This window comes from Lithobates pipiens, unplaced genomic scaffold, assembly GCF_037356315.1.
Source record: "Lithobates pipiens isolate NorthernLeopardFrog02 unplaced genomic scaffold, aLitPip1_a1.2 Scaffold_19, whole genome shotgun sequence".
Classification (NCBI taxonomy): domain Eukaryota; kingdom Metazoa; phylum Chordata; class Amphibia; order Anura; family Ranidae; genus Lithobates; species Lithobates pipiens.
Window position 1 is genome coordinate 409036814 of NW_027507764.1, and position 17532 is coordinate 409054345.

The 17532-nt window shown below is 38.8% G+C and overlaps 1 protein-coding gene across 10 annotated transcripts in view; it reads right to left on the bottom strand.

Moving 5' to 3' along the window:
• PTPRM (protein tyrosine phosphatase receptor type M) overlaps positions 1–17244 on the bottom strand; it is a 982826-nt gene extending 965582 nt beyond the window's left edge. For 7 of the 10 annotated variants that reach the window (XM_077492475.1, XM_077492473.1, XM_077492477.1 and 4 more), the window contains exon 1: positions 16870–17243. In XM_077492475.1, coding sequence (XP_077348601.1) covers positions 16870–16945 — 76 coding nt within the window. In that variant the 5' untranslated portion in view covers positions 16946–17243. Of the gene's footprint in view, positions 1–16869 lie in introns of all 10 variants that reach the window. The other 3 variants (XM_077492471.1, XM_077492470.1, XM_077492479.1) reach the window with 2 other exon arrangements.
• Between the last annotated feature and the right edge of the window lie 288 nt (positions 17245–17532).

Below are 17532 nucleotides of genomic sequence, written 5' to 3' on the forward strand. Positions count from 1 at the left end.
CTGCACTGAGGGGGTGGCACTGTGCCTCCACACATTGTAAAAGATGGGAAAAACATTGTTTGGTTCTCTAACTTTGCTGTAGCTGTGATTGTCAGCTTTGGGACAGATGTGCAGGAGGTACAGTCGTGGGGCAGATGAGAAAGGGGGTTATAGTGGTGGGGCAAATGAGCAGATAAGTTCAGTGTTGGGACAGATGAGAAGATGGTTCAGTGGTGGAGCAGATGTGCATGGAGGTACAGTGGTGGGGCAATAGAGAAAGGGGGAACATTGGTGGGGCAGATGAGCGGTGGGTTACAGTGGTGTGGCAGATCGGCAACGGGTACAGAGGTGGGGCAGATGTGCAGGGTAGGACAGTGGTGGGGCAGATGTGCAGGGGGTTACAGTGGTGGGGCAGATGTGCAGTGGGTTACAGTGGTGGGCAGATGAGAAAGGGGGTACATTGGTGGGGCAGATGAGAAAGGGGGTACATTGGTGGGGCAGATGTGTAGGGTAGTACAGTGGTAGGGCAGATGAGCAGGGGGGTACAGTGGTGGGGTAGATGTGCAAGGTAGTACAGTGGTAGTGCAGATGTGCAGGGTAGTACAGTGGTCGGGCAGATGAGAAAAGGAGTACATTGATGGGGCAGATGGGCAGGGAGGTTACAGTGGTGAAACAGATTTCAGGGGGGCAGTGATCTGAGGTGTGAAGGTGCAGGAATTGGGTCTGATCTGAGGTGTGAGAGTGCAGGATGTTAATTTCTCACTACTCAAGTAGTTTACAGCATTTACTTTATAAAAAATCCTTTTCGTGATTGAGAGTGTGAAGTTTTGTTATAAAATCGGCACGCTCAATTTCTTTGAAAACATTTTTCGGCACACTGTGCTCAAAAGGTTGCCTATCCCTGGTGTACATTAAACCTAAAAGCTTCTAAATGCTTCTAAAAGCTACTAAAATGCAATTTATTATGAAATGTGAAGGTTAACAATAAAGCTTCCCTTCTGGAGTGGATGGAAAAAGCCTACTTCATATTTGTCACATCCATCCACTAACATAGCATTACTTAAAAAAATATTAAAAAATTGCTAAATTAACTTTTTAGGAGTTTTTTTTACTTGCTTAAAATCCTTACATGCTCCCCCTGCTTTGTAATGTTTGGATGTGAGCTGTGGAGTAATGTTTAACATAATTTAATTGTTTGCAACCTGAATATTTCATATTTCTGATATGTGTCTGTTGTGCCATGTACTTTGGATTCTCTTTGTATTTCCTCCTTTGTGTAAAATACCGGGTGATCCTACCAGTCCCCCTGCTTTCTTATTTCAAAGTGACCACGCTAGGCATTGCAGCGAATCCTTCCCAACACAGTCAGTTTTCTGGCTGTGCTGGGAGCACAGCCTGCCTGTCCTCCAATGATCAGACTTGTGCTGACACACCGCTCTGCACAGCTCTTCAATGAGAGGACCAGTGTATGTTTATTGCTCTGCCTCCCGCTGACACACTCCCCTACAGTCTCCACTCATACCACATGTTTTTTAACCCTGTCTGTACTGTGCCTGCAATTCTTTCTTATCAGCTGTAAACTAGATTTGAATAGTGTATAATCTAGCTAAGGGTTAAAAATGTAGAAACCACCCTTATGCATCATATGTTAATGGGGCATAACTAGAGTCTGTGCAGGGACAGAACCACTGCGAGACTCTCCAGAGTTCTTAGAATCATGACATCTTCTTTGTTGAAACATCTAGAAAAGTAAGAAATATTATTAAACTTGTTTTTAGGTATCTTGTGTGAATGGGAACATATAACAAATGCATAGTAGCCTTTTCTGAATTTTGATTGCAAAAGTGAACACCTTCATCTTTTTCCTGTGAGATGACTGCTGTATAAGATAAGGCAGGTACAGTCAACAAATTAGTCTGGGTATCTGGTTTGAGAGATTTTATTTATATATATATATATATATATATATATATATATATATATATATATATATATATATATATATATATATATATATATATATATATATATATACATATACATATATATTAAATATATCATGTGTGATGGAGCCATCCAACACCCAGCTTGGGAGCTTGGGTGCCTCCGTCAAGATATAGCTTCCTCCAGTCTGGACCCTGGAACCAGGTATTATAGCTGAATATTGCACCTACGAATCTAGATGGCACAAGCTTACGTGCAAACTGGAACTGGAACTTGTTATTGTAAAATCACACAGAATATACAGCACAACAGATAAAGTGAGCCTAATCACATTATCATATGCAAAGGAACCTGTATACGGGAATATAATTATCATAGCTAAGGAACAGCCAACATAAACAGTATGCTAATCCACCTCTAGCAACTAATAATGGACAGTGATCTAATTAACATGAAATAATTAACAACTAGCCAACTAAACCAGCCTAAGTGACCAGACCACCCGGAACACAGCCCACAACCCTGGATACAGCGTACATTACACATTATTATAAGCATAAACACATAACATGCCGCCGCAATGGTTCCATAGCAAGGTAAAGTGGTCACAACATTCATCACATCTCCAAGAGATGATCAGACAGACAGAAACAATAGGTGACTCATTTAACAATGATAATGCACACCTAGGAGGCACACATTGGGACAAAGACACATGACAAACAGTGATCCAACCCCACCTAAGACTGTCCAACAAAAGTCTACAACAGTCTATGAGACAAACATATAGAATGTCTGGCAGTCTTAAAAGGTGGAATTATTTATCTTCGTAGATTTCTTGAGGGATATTGTTGATAAATATTTCTATCCCAAGTGAAGGGTTTCTCCAACCCAGTTTGCAGGAAGACCACCATATTTCCTCTGACCATTAACCTGTACAAGATTAATAATACATCTTTCCATCCACTCCAGAAGGGAAGCTTTATTGTCCCTATTCAGAGAATTAATCCAAGCCTCGCTCTCAGCATTCATCACATGGTTGTCCATCATTAGAGAATGATCTGCCCTCTCCATGGGCCATAATCAGTGGGTATGAGGCTTGGCCCTTGTCCACTCCAAAAGTCCCTGTCCTGGTCGGGTCTGTCACATAGTATATAACAAAAATATTAATTTTGGCTTAGCAAAATAGGGAGGAGCAGTTAGAACCTCGGGTTTGATCGCTGTCACAGTCTCTTCTCCACTCTATCCAAACTAAAAACAAACCTTAAAAGTTGGCTTTAATCATTAGCCCTTAGAAACTAAGACAAAATTGTTATAGAAAGTTACTAATTAAGTCATCAAGTAATTTCATTAAATATTCTGAAATCAAATTGTCATCAAAATAAATAATAACGCAATCTACTGATAATTAGACTCTTTCATCTCTCACTGTTTTCACACATTTACTGTTAATGATTTGGACAGCAGACAACTCTAAAGTTCACAATCCAAACCCTTCAATATACTTTCAAAGCAACCTGAGTAAAAACTAATTTTCTTCTAAAGTGAAATTCAAAATGATATTCAAAGACTGACAACAGAGTGTGTCTTTTTATATTAAACTTCTTGAGATAGGAACATCATTTCAAACATTGCATAATAATGCAGTGGCTGACCTTTCCACGTTCCATCAAGAGCAACGTAAAGGTTGTGAACTAAACTGAAAGAACTAAAACAAAATGGATCAACAAGGAAAAACTGTGAATTTGAGAAAGATTGGAGAAACAAACTGATGCGTGGAGCAGCGTTCCCCGCTCAATTTCTGCTTTTTTTTGTGATATCTTTGTATATAAGGTCACTTACAAGTAAGAAAACAGAAACAGACACACATCTTTATAAGTTTTTTAATGAAATGGTCCACCTTAACCCAAAGGTTGACCCTTATTGACATCAATTTATGTATAAGAATTTAGGTTCTCCGCTCTTCTAGCCGGGATTTATTTTACTGGTTTTGGTCAATATGATCTAAATTTAATAAGTATTAAGGGATGTCCATTTAGACATAATGACATTCTGTGAGGGTGAATTTAAATTTACTGACAAATACAGTACCACTAATTGAGAAAACGTTTCAAGTAGAATAAAGGTCCTGGCATGGAGGAGCAGGTGGCACTCTTTGCTACCATACATATCCAAATGCTTTTTTTTTCTTTTTATCTTGTTTTTTTTTTTAAGTGAATACAAGATGTACTCTGATTGGACAAATTGCAGTATATGACATCACTGCCCCTTCTCTTCACCTCACCCAATTAGAAAATGTCTTGTTTTCAGTGAAAAAAATGTTCCATGGATGCCAGAGGTGCTGAACAACTGAACTCATGGTTAGTGTGGAGAGGGGAAGCCATTGGCACAGAACCCAGAAGATAATGTTTGTGACTGTGGCCCACAGCCCATGGACCACTGGACCTCTGGATATCAGATATGCATACTTATAATGAGCCAAACTAGTACAAAGTATGCAAAATGTGTACAGTATATAAAAGCAGTCAAGCAAATCACTACAGTAAATGCACTGGTTTATTCCCATCAGTAGCTAATCTAATAATTTTTGCATATGACACAAAACTATGGAACATCAAACTTGTTAAAATATAAAAGTCAAATCATAAATTATTTTTAGGTTAACAATGCTTTGAAAAAAATATGTGTTCACAAAAGACATTCTTATTTCTCTTAAATGACAGAAAACAGAACCCATCCCTGCTGCCAGAAGATCTTTTCTACCCACCTCAACCAATGTACATTATGTCCCATCCAACACTGAAGCTGGTTTTCAGCAATGAGGGGCCACAGCCCTCCAAATGGAGATGAATTTGCTCATCGCCCTTCATGCCTAAAGATCTAAATCTACAACAGCATTTCCTGAAGTAACACTATCAGGTCATGTTTTCCACACGGGCTAGCAGGACAGGTCAGATGACTACGTAATCTTTTTGACGTATTTGGCTCTCTGACCAGGATACTTGCTCTGCTAGGGCACCTGGAGGACATGAACCCAGAAAATGATGTATAATGATATCGGTGGAACCTGGAGTCAGAATTTCCTTTTTTTTTGTTTTGTTTAGCTGAGCAGGAAATACATCTAAAAAGATGGACTGATAAAAGAGCCAGGTAGAAGAATTCTCCCAAATTCTGTCTCTGTCACTTCTGCTGTATAGCTTGGTCTGCATTTATTTATTAGAAAAATATGTGAAGTAATGGAGGGAATTGTTTACTGAATGCTAGAATTATTTCTCCTAGAAGACTAAAACCTATGCCAACTCTTACCATTAGCAAAGCCCCTCCATACATATATGGCCCTGATCCACTCCGAGGTCTGAGAAAACCTGCTACTCCTGGGTCCTCGACACTCATGGTATTTCGCTCTACCTCCTGTCTGATCATGGCATGTGAAAGTGAGGAAGGCATATTTAGTCCAATGAAATTTGTGTCTTTTAAATATTAGTATTAGCTACCATAAGGTATGGTTTGATCAGGTATATAGTGGATCAGGGTAGTGGTGGGTACCGTAAAGTTAAGATACAGGAATCTAAGGATGCCTAATGCAAATCTTGAAGGTTGGTCTGTTTTGTTACGATTATTTTTTAAGTAATTTGTATTTCTATAGCACTTTTTTCCTGGGGACTCAAAGCTCTTTATCTGCTGTTGGGGCAGATGGTTAAGGAGGCATCTTGGTTGTGCTCAATAGAACATCATACGAGGGCCAATTTTAGACAGAGGCCAGTGAACCTAACAGTATTTCTTACAGTTGTGGGAGAAAACCAGAGTACCTGGAGGAAATCCATGCAAGCACAGGGGAACATGAAAATAGGGCCCTGACCGGAACTTGAACCAAGGACCCCATTGCAGCAAGGAAGAGGTGCAAACCACTAAGCCTAAACTGGTAAAGAGTATAGACTTACTCTAAAGGCCAGTAGTCGCTTTCATTACAGCATCTATAGCACATTCAGGAATAAAGAGACTCTGTCACCTTGTCTATTCATGGCAAAATTACGGGGTCTCTTTTAGCCCCCCCCGACACTGTTGTACTCACCCTCTACTTCTTCATCCATTGCAGTCGCCACAAAACACCACGTGTCAACTGATGTTGGAATATCTCCATCATGTGACAGTGTTTGGGCTTAGTGATTGAAATCTAGGTCTGATTAGCTTGGGGGGAGTTTCCCATGACCCCCCCCCCCCCCCCATAATAAGTAGCAAAGGTACTTTTTTATCGGCTGCAATGGAGGAAGGTGTAATGGAGTTGCACTGTGAAGGCAAGTTGGAGGGTGGCCTTTAAAGAGACCCTGTAATTTTGCCCTGGATAGACAAATTGACAGAATCTCTTTATTTCTGGATGTGCTATGTGATAAAAGCTAGTATTGACCTTTAAAGTAAGTATATACTCTCTGTATAAAAGGGAAACATGATAAAGTCACTTTAGAGGTATCAACAGTTTTTAACAACCCATTAGCCAACCCTATTCTCTTACATATAACAGTGGAACCTACAACCTACTATAATGTATGTATACCTACTGTATTTAATGTACCTACTGTAATAATGTAATGTGTATTGCTCAGTAGACTAAAATCCATATGAATAGCAATAAAGGATCCGAAAAAACACCATGCCAAAGGATAGCTTGTGATCTTGAATTCACCAGCAGGTGGCACTGCAGATAATTTCTGAAATCAGAGAGCCTGCTTTCCGGAAAAAAGGCAATGAGTGAACAGTGAGAATAATCCAGTATAAGTACTACTAGTGTGTCTAACCCCCAAAAAAATACAATATATAGTCCTGAACCTTTGTCCTTAGATGTGGTAGCGGCATTTATTTTCCTCTTTCCCTTTCATTTCACCAGGTGATTCTGACAGTAATGCACTTCCTGTCTGAAGGTGACAACGCTCACTGTATTGTATCTATAAGGCACTGTCATGATTTGGACAACAGAATATCTCTCCCTCTCTTCCTCTCTAAAACATAGGGGGGGGGAGGGGTTCTGTAGTGTAGAGAAGTGAACTGGAAAGTGCTAATAACAGTGATTAAGATTACAGGAAAGTACAGGGGCTTAGTATTTCTGTTGCCCAGCACTGGAGTCTACGGTTCAAATCCCGGTCAGGGCACCATCTGCATGGAGCTTGTATGTTTCCCCTGTGCTTGTGTGGGTTTCTTCCCACACTCTAAAGACATGCTGGTGAGTTAATAGGTTCATATCTAAATTGGTCTTAGTATATGCCCCAATGCATGAGATAGGGACCTGTAAGCTCCTTGAGGACAAGGACTGATGTGAATGTACAATAAGAAAAAGTTCTGCGTAAATTGCTAATGCTATAAAAATACCGGCGATACATTTATGGAAGGATGAATTTTTTTTTGTCACTTATCAGATTTAACAAAAGCTTTCAATGTTATGCTGAACCAACCCAAAAGGATCAAATAAAAAAGAGTTCACTGTTGGAGTGTAGGTACATTTCAAAAGATAAGAATCGAGGAAGGTTGTGAATCTTGTGATAATGGAAATGCTTCTCAAGTTGTGACATACTTTATGACAAAATCATTTCTTTTTGACACCGTACCCCCACTGCTCAATATACTGAACAAGCAATAAGTAAAATCCTGTCACCCTGCTATTCTTAGTCAAGCTAAACTACATGGGCTTTGAGGACCAGTACGTTGGGCTACTGCAATCCAAAGTTTTCTTTCCTTTTTGAATTTTTACAATCTGGCTTACTTCAGCTCGTAAAGAATGTCTGATGGAGCCTTCCCTCTCAATGCAATGGAAAATTGGAACACGGCACACAGTATCTCTGCCATGTATTCACAGACAGGCTATTATGAAAGAGGGAAAGTCGGGAGTTTTACAAAATGTAGTTCAGACGCTCACAGACTATTACAAAGCCCAGCAATGCACTGCGGGCAGGGGAAGGATGTGTTGATAAAGACAAAAGGACGCTAAAAAAGGGCTGGGGTGTTTCTCAAAAGTCATTTTATGGCACAATGAGAGACAGCTTTCAAATCTGCAACGTTCTAACACATCGCAGAAAAAAGTGATGTTCACAAGATTGTACCTTGATGAGTTCATTGTAGCTTTAGATAGATGGGCAGACAGATAAACAGACATACTGACAAACAGAAAAACAATAGACAGACAGACATGCCAATAGATAGCCCGATAAATAAACCAAGATAGATAGATGATAGATAGATAGATAGATAGATAGATAGATAGATAGATAGATAGATAGATAGACAGATAGACAGATACATACATACATACACAGGTGCATAGATGGATAGACGGGCAGGTAAATATAGACAGTAAGATAGATAGATAGATAGATAGATAGATAGATAGATAGATAGATAGATAGACAGACAGGAGATAGACAGATACATACATAGATGGATGGACGGACAGATAAATAGACAGACAGGAAGATAGGAGATTAGATAGATAGATAGATAGATAGATAGATAGATAGATAGATAAACAGATACATACATACATAGGTGGATAGATGGATAGACAGGCAGTTAAATACAGACAATAAGATAGATAGATAGATAGATAGATAGATAGATAGATAGATAGATAGATAGATGAATGGGCGGACAGATAAATAGACAGACAGACAGGCAGGAAGATAGATAGATAGATAGATAAACAGATACGTACATACATACATAGGTAGATAGATAGATACATACATACATACATACATACACAGATGGATAGACAGACAGACAGACAGGAAGATAGATAGATAGTTATAGATAGATAGATAGATAGATAGATAGATAGATAGATAGATAGATAGATAGACAGATAGACAGATACATACATACATACACAGGTGCATAGATGGATAGACGGGCAGGTAAATATAGACAGTAAGATAGATAGATAGATAGATAGATAGATAGATAGATAGATAGATAGATAGATAGATAGACAGACAGGAGATAGACAGATACATACATAGATAGATAGATAGATAGATAGACAGACAGGAGATAGACAGATACATACATAGATGGATGGACGGACAGATAAATAGACAGACAGGAAGATAGGAGATTAGATAGATAGATAGATAGATAGATAGATAGATAGATAGATAGATAAACAGATACATACATACATAGGTGGATAGATGGATAGACAGGCAGTTAAATACAGACAATAAGATAGATAGATAGATAGATAGATAGATAGATAGATAGATAGATAGATAGATAGATAGATGAATGGGCGGACAGAAAAATAGACAGACAAACAGGCAGGAAGATAGATAGATAGATAAACAGATACGTACATACATACATAGGTAGATAGATACATACATACATACATACATACATACACAGATGGATAGACAGACAGACAGACAGGAAGATAGATAGATAGATAGATAGATAGATAGATAGATAGATAGATAGATAGATAGATAGATAGATAGATAGATAGATAGATAGACCGACTGACAGACAGACAGCTAGAGAGATAGATAGCTAGATAGATAAATAGATAGATAGATGGATAGATGGATAGACAGGCAGATAATACAGACAGTAAGATAGATAGAGAGATAGATAGATAGATAGATAGATAGATAGATAGATAGATAGATAGATAGATAGATAGATAGACTCATATGTACATATACTTAGAAGTGGCCATACCCTATACAATCTGATTGCACATCTTCTTTAGTGTTACTTTCAACTATGTAGTACAAGGGCCTATCCGCATTGATACAAATATAAATTTTGTAAATGTGTCCTCCAATTACATAGGTTTGGTAAATGTAAAGGAGACTCTAGAAATTATACAATTTGATTGTATAGTGTATGGTCAGATTTAGACAGAGGGGCACACAAATATATAGACTTACTGAGAAACATATAGAAAACAGAAGCAAGGTAGTAGATAGATAGATAGATAGATAGATAGATAGATAGATAGATAGATAGATAGATAGATAGATAGATAAACGGACTCGTAGGCACACACACACTTGAGTGCACCCTTTTTTTCCAATCATTTCTATTTAAACACAATAAATATGATAAACAGATGTGTGAAGAAACTGAAACATTAATCAAATAATTTAACTCTGTTTTTCAATTAGGCAGGCCTACTGGGAAATGTATTAGATATAGTAAGCAAGAATCCTATTATGTTATTTAATGTTACAATCTTCTGCTGTGTTACATCTCTTATTTCTCATTCCCTCCGGGATCTTTCAGATCTCACAGACAGGACTAAGCAGACTAAAACCGCAAATGGAGATCAAGAGTCTATAAAGCAGGAGCCATCACTGTAGTCTTGTTAGTATTAAAATAAGTTGAGATTCTAAATACAAATCTATAAAACTATTTCTAAATGAGGAATACAGGATTGTACACAATACTATAGGAAATGGTTTTTATTTGGAAAGAACCCACCACACAAGGAATTACAGTAAAGGATCTTATAATAAAATAAGATTATTCTTCCTTTGGGTAAGAAAAGCAGACCTGCCTAATTGAATAGCAGCCTGAACTTAAATAGCAGGATATTACTCAAACGCAGGAAATGGGCAGGTATTCAGCACAAGTATAGGAAAATGTTACATTTAGAATAAAGAAAAACACAACGGGAGCAATTTCCTTCTGCTCTGATACAGAAAATGTTAACACATTAGGAAGTAAAATGTCGGGGCTATTTTCTGAAGCCTTGCTGCTTTGGTTCAATTAGGACCTTACTAATCACTTATAATGAGCAGTAAAACTGATGTCTATTCTTTACTCTATACTGTCACCATAAAAGAAGGAACTTGGATGTACAGCAATTGGTTCATTAAATGTACTCTTAGCACAATGTCCCATCACAGAGCGGGGAACTCTACTTTTATTCAGCTTTTATGGAACTTTCTGCAAGTGTCACCTATTAAAAAAATGCCAATAGCAACAATTTGTTGCCTGATTAATAAGTGAAAAAAAGCGTTCACTGTATAACCTTCAATGTAAGAAACTTTATTAGAAGTTTCATGTAAAGCACATATGGAAATGTTTCAAATACTGAAGGACAATGACTATTTACAAGGGATGTCTAGGCAGATATTGTATTAGAAACGCAAAACTGAGAAATTATACTGGAAATCCTCACCCTTTATAATACAACCTGTAGAACATAATGAAACTTTATGAATCCTATCTAGATGGTTATTAGAACACTGACTGCTGACAGAATCCCCAACAACAGCATGAAGCATGGTTTCAATATCAGGCTATCAGGCACATGAACAGTCTGATGTGTATCCAGCAATCAAGCCAACATCACTCCATGAGCCTGTTTCATAACATAACCTTACCACCAGGCTCAGTGATCATCTACCGGACAAGAGGAAATAAAAGCAGAAATATAGTAGTATGACATACTGTATTAAAATGTCCCATTATGTTCCTCTTTAAACCGCTGTGGCTTATATTTCACTAAAATGACTTTCTGTGTAGTAGGCTATTAAAAGTAATTTATGATGTCTAATAAGTTGGTGGGTCTTAACGCTAGCTCAAAGATTGCTTGGGATCCTCAGATTAACTCCTTCATGGCATGAAAAATGCCCTATGTTAGGAGTACGTTAACCTTGCAGTAGAGAACTAGGAATGTGCAACTGTGCATGTATGCAGTTCTCAGACCTGTGCATGTATGTAGTTCTCAGACATGTGCATGTACGTAGTTCTCAGACCTGTGCATGTACGTAGTGCTCAGACCTGTGCATGTACGCAGTTCTCAGACCTGTGCATGTACGTAGTTCTCAGACCTGTGCATGTACGTAGTTCTCAGACCTGTGCATGTACGTAGTTCTCAGACCTGTGCATGTGCGTTGTTCTCAGACCTGTGCATGTACGTAGTTCTCAGACCTGTGCATGTACGTAGTTCTCAGACATGTGCATGTACGTAGTTCTCAGACCTGTGCATGTACGTAGTTCTCACACATGTGCATGTTCGTTGTTCTCAGACATGTGCATGTACGCAGTTCTCAGACCTGTGCATGTATGCAGTTCTCAGACATGTGCATGTACGTAGTTCTCAGACCTGTGCATGTACGTTGTTCTCAGACCTGTGCATGTACGTAGTTCTCAGACCTGTGCATGTACGTAGTTCTCAGACCTGTGCATGTACGTTGTTCTCAGACCTGTGCATGTACGTTGTTCTCAGACCTGTGCATGTACGTAGTTCTCAGACCTGTGCATGTACGTAGTTCTCAGACCTGTGCATGTACGCAGTTCTCAGACCTGTGCATGTACGTAGTTCTCAGACCTGTGCATGTACGTAGTTCTCAGACCTGTGCATGTACGTAGTTCTCACACATGTGCATGTTCGTTGTTCTCAGACATGTGCATGTACGCAGGTCTCAGACCTGTGCATGTACGTAGTTCTCAGACCTGTGCATGTACGTAGTTCTCACACATGTGCATGTTCGTTGTTCTCAGACATGTGCATGTACGCAGGTCTCAGACCTGTGCGTGTACGTAGTTCTCAGACCTGTGCATGTACAAAGTTCTCAGACCTGTGCATGTACGTAATTCTCACACATGCGCATGTTTGTTGTTCTCAGACATGTGCATGTACGCAGTTCTCAGACCTGTGCATGTGCATAGTTCTCAGACCTGTGCATGTATGTAGTTCTCACACCTGTGCATGTACATAGTTCTCACACCTGTGCGTGTACATAGTTCTCACACATGTGCATGTACGTAGTTCTCAGACCTGTGCATGTATGTAGTTCTCACACCTGTGCATGTAAGTAGTTCTCACACCTGTGCATGTATGTAGTTCTCAGACTTGTGCATGTACGTAGTTCTCAGACCTGTGCATGTATGTAGTTCTCAGACTTGTGCATGTACGTAGTTCTCAGACCTGTGCATGTATGTAGTTCTCAGACGTGTGCTTGTACTTAGTTCTCAGACCTGCTGCCAAATAGACAAATTATTCAAAGAATTACTGCCAAGTTAACTGATGCCAACTGATGCTGCTAAACTTGGTCTGGACATCTACGCTTCAAAAAACAAACTAGCAGTCCAATATCAGCCATATGTATATACATCACTTTCCAACCTACATGGAGGTACTTTTACTCCCTTTAACTCTTTAACTAATAAAAAAGTATTCCATATTTCCCAATGATGGATATCCAACATAAAACCCTAACGATGGGTGTCCGGCGTCAAACCTTAAGGATGGGTGTTCATTATAAAACCCTAATGATGGGTGTGCATTATAACATCCTAAGGATGGGTGTCCAACATAAACCCCTAATGATAGGTGGCCAGCATAAAACCCTAATTATGGGTGCCCGGCATAAAATCCTAATGATGGGTGTTTGGCATAAATCCTAATGATGGGTGTCCATCATAACACCCTAAGGATGGGTGTCCAACATAAACCCCTAATGATGGGTGTCCATCATAACACCCTAAGGATGGGTGTCCAACATAAACCCCTAATGATGGGTGTCCATTATAACACCCTAAGGATGGGTGTCCAACATAAAACCCTAATGATGGGTGTTTGGCATAAAACCCTAATGATGGGTGTCCAGCATAAAACCCTAATGATGGGTGCCTGGCATAAAACCCTGCCATTCTATGTACCTGATGACATTAGAATAATTGTAGCAGAGTAACTGATTACCTCCAGACTTCTTAAATCAAACATTCAAAAACCAAAGACGTACAGTAACCCACAGCAGCAATCATTCCCTTATCAGTTTAGAGCAGTCCGTATAATGAAATACGGTTTCTGATTGCTTGTATTGCCTATACACATTGCTGTATTTAATAACACTGATAACCTAGCTTAATAGGAGCTTATTTATTTAACTTATTTGTTTATTTTTATTTATTTGTTTGCTTTGATTTCATTTCTGTTCACCAGGACCTGAGTAGCATATTTTATTTCTTTCACGTATAGCCTGTTTTTTTGGAATGACAATAAAATATCCTTATTAAAGAGCTGTGCTATGGAATACAGTTGTATAGTATGAGCGATGACAAAGCTGAACTGATGAGCAGCATGGCTCTGCTGATAGAACTTTACAGAGGCGCTGACAGTGGCAGTATTCATGCCTTGCTAGGCTGCCCTCACCCCACAGCCAGGCTAGCAGGCAAGTGCACCTGGTTCTTCCCGCTCGCTCGTGGGGCCCGAACGCCATTGTTCTCCGAAGACTTTGGTGTCTGAGCAGGACATGACAAGTCCAAGAGGAAATTACCCTGTTTACTTTAATTGAGGGGGAGCAGGAAAGCAGCTGGGGAGATAAGAGAGAAGAGGAAATAGGGTGGGGAATAAGAAGACTGAAAAGTGGATGAAATGAAAAAAAAAAAAAAAAAAAGGAAAAGGGAAACTGGGAGAACAAGCTGGGAGAGTAGATAATAATAAGCCGTCCTGTGTGTTACAGCAAAACGTGGAAAATGAGGTCACTTATACCACCGCACAACCTTCCCATATGGAGGGGAACATCTAGAATATGGGGTGACAGTCCTGTAACAACTTTGTCCTAAGTCCCAACTTTGTCCTATGTCCCAACATTGTCCTAAGTCCCAACTTTGTCCTATGTCCCAACGTTGTACTAAGTCCCAACTTTGTCCTATGTCACAACTTTGTCCTATGTCCCAACGTTGTCCTATGTCCCAATATTATTACTAAAGGCAAAAAGTCCCTTTTTTTGTATGACAGTCCCAGGACTACCTTCACTTGTTCTAGGGTCCTCCATAAAGAGGAATTAAATCCACTTGGAAATCCTCTTTCTGTGTGTTGGTCGCTGTTAACTAAAATCTGATTGGTTGCTGTAGGTTATTACATCTTGCACATCGCCGTTACTCTTTGATATGTTCTGGGAAAATTCTAATTAGCAGTAGAAAAATATGAATAAAAGTTAAAAAATGCACATATATAAATATGCATTGCAGAAGTAGATCTGCAATACGGGTCCCCAGTGTGTTCTTACTGGGATGTATATGTAAATAATAAGGAGTGCATGGACGGCGTGAAAAGTTCTGATAAGAAGTCTTCCCTGACAGGTCCTTCCATGGCTGCGCACATGATGTGTCTACATGGTGAGATCTCCATCCTCCGAGAGGAGATCAGCAGCTATCAGCCATGCCTATCTGCCCAGATTTATCTTCACACGGAAAATAAAAAGAATACTGGTCCCCAAAGACAGCCTAAGCATGAAAGCCATGTCTACCCAGCCATGGATCACTCATCCTTGGCACAGGAGCTGATCTTCTCATCCCCTGGCTGGCTGCCCTCCACACTAACCGGTGATCTGGTGTCATGTGTGCCTTTGTTTACTACTTGCTCTGCTCACAAAACAATTAGAGGACATGATCGTGTTTACAGAGATTGGCCATCAGTGAGCGGGTGAGGACGATACGGATGGAGATGAGTCTCTGGATACAGTGCTGAGCTCCTATTCGAAGTAGCAGAACTATACGCCGATCACCCTCGGCTACTTCCAGCCCAGAGATCCCACACATTCAGCTAATCATCCAGCGAAAGAGGAACTGCAACCCACACAGGCGGCTGCTGGGAAACTTCCCCAAAGTCAGCCTCTCATTTTATTCACAGGACACAGAAGGGCTCAATTCACAAAGCTAACACACCAGGATAAGGAAAAAAATACATAAATACAATATAAATAAACATAACATAAATGCATATAAATAAATATAACAGAAATGAATATAAAAAAAAATTAAAAAAAATCTAAGATAAATAAACAAAACAATAAATGAATATAAAAAAATTAAATAAAACTTAGATTATAAAAATAGCATAAATGAATATTAAAAAAAAAACATAAAATAAGTAACATAAATAAACATAACATAAATTAATATAAAAAAATAAAATAAAACTTAGATTAAAAAAAATGCATAAATTAATATAAAAAAGATAAAATAAGTCTAAGATAAATAGACATAACATAAATTAATATAAAAAAAATTAAAAATAAAACTTAGATTAAAAAAAATTGCATTTTAGAAGAACTCGAGAAGGAAAGAAAGAAAACCAGGATAATGTGAAAAATTGAAGGGCATGAATGTATTTTGGTCCTATGGTTTTCTTTTATAATACTTGATTATGTTTTGTACGCAACTTAAATGAAAAACTTAAATAAAGAATAATAAAAAAAAAAAAAAAAAAATTGCATAAATGAATATAAAAAAAAGATAAAATAAATCTAAGATAAATAAACATAACATAAATGAATATAAAAAAAAAGATAAAATAAAACGTAGATTAAAAAAATAACATAAATTAATATAAAAAAAAATTAAAATTCTAAGATAAATAAACATAACATAAATGAATATTAAAAAATATATAAAATAAAACTTAAATTAAAAAAATAACATAAATGAATATAAAAAAATAAAAATAAATCTAAGATAAATAAACATAACATAAATTAATATAAAAAAATAAAAATAAAATTAAGATAAATAAACATAATTAAATGAATAGAAAATAAAAACATAAAATAAGTCTAAGATCAATAAACATGACCTAAATATATGAGAAAAGCAAAAGGATACTTTCCAAAAAATATAAAAAGAGATCATGTATATACATATGGTGTGCATTTAAAAATGTGACAGTTATGCCCAGTGACATTTTAAAATAACAGTCACAACTTACAAATCTCAGTGGACCCCTAACTGTCACAACATTTACAAATAAGATGGGGCACTTTTGTCTAGGAGGGGAACTGAGCCTGCCTGGCCATCTACCCCACCATCCATGGTCCCATCATCCATGGGAATCGGAGCTTTGACAGCTCCTGGATCTGCCTGTCCTGTCAAACTCCAGATCTTAGTACGTGTCGATGTTAGTACATCCCGATGTTAGTACATCCCCCACCAATCCTCACTCACCAGTGTACGGTCCAGCAGCCACAGCAGGCAGAAGTCCAGCCAAAGTCAGCAGGCAAGTGGCAAATCTTTTCCCCATGGCAGCTCCAGGGTCTCCAAATAGCAGAAGTTGTGAGAGTTGGAGAAATGAGCGGTGACAAGGAAGAGGAGTAGAAAGTAAAGGCGGGTGTGGTTGTCACTCCCTGTCCATGGCTGGAGTCAGAGTGAAGTTTGGATGTCCCTTGTCCCCAATGTCCCACTTGGCTGGAGGAGTCCTATGTGGAGGGGAGTGTCACTGGCTCCCAGCCTGTTCCCTGCATAGAGTAATACGAGTGTGTCCTGCTGCAGCTCCTCTCCGCCACTGCCAGCGCACCGCCTCTCGCACTCTCTGCCTGCTGGATTTGGAACTCTGGCGCTGACTTGCGGCCCCTCCCGCTACTGGATGGAGGAGGCAGCGCCGGGCTCCCTCTAGATGTGCGCTCCTCCCGCTCTACCGCCACTGAGCCGCTAGGTGGCGGAGACGTCTACTGATGATGGGTACAAGTGAAGAGCGCAGGCTGAGCTCCGGGAGGAAGAGGAGCGCACCGACACTTTACAACTCCGAGTCACAGTCATCATAGTCTTATTGATCTTTTTCATTTTTATATCATTTACTTCAAGAGGATTATTTTATATCAAACTTTTTTT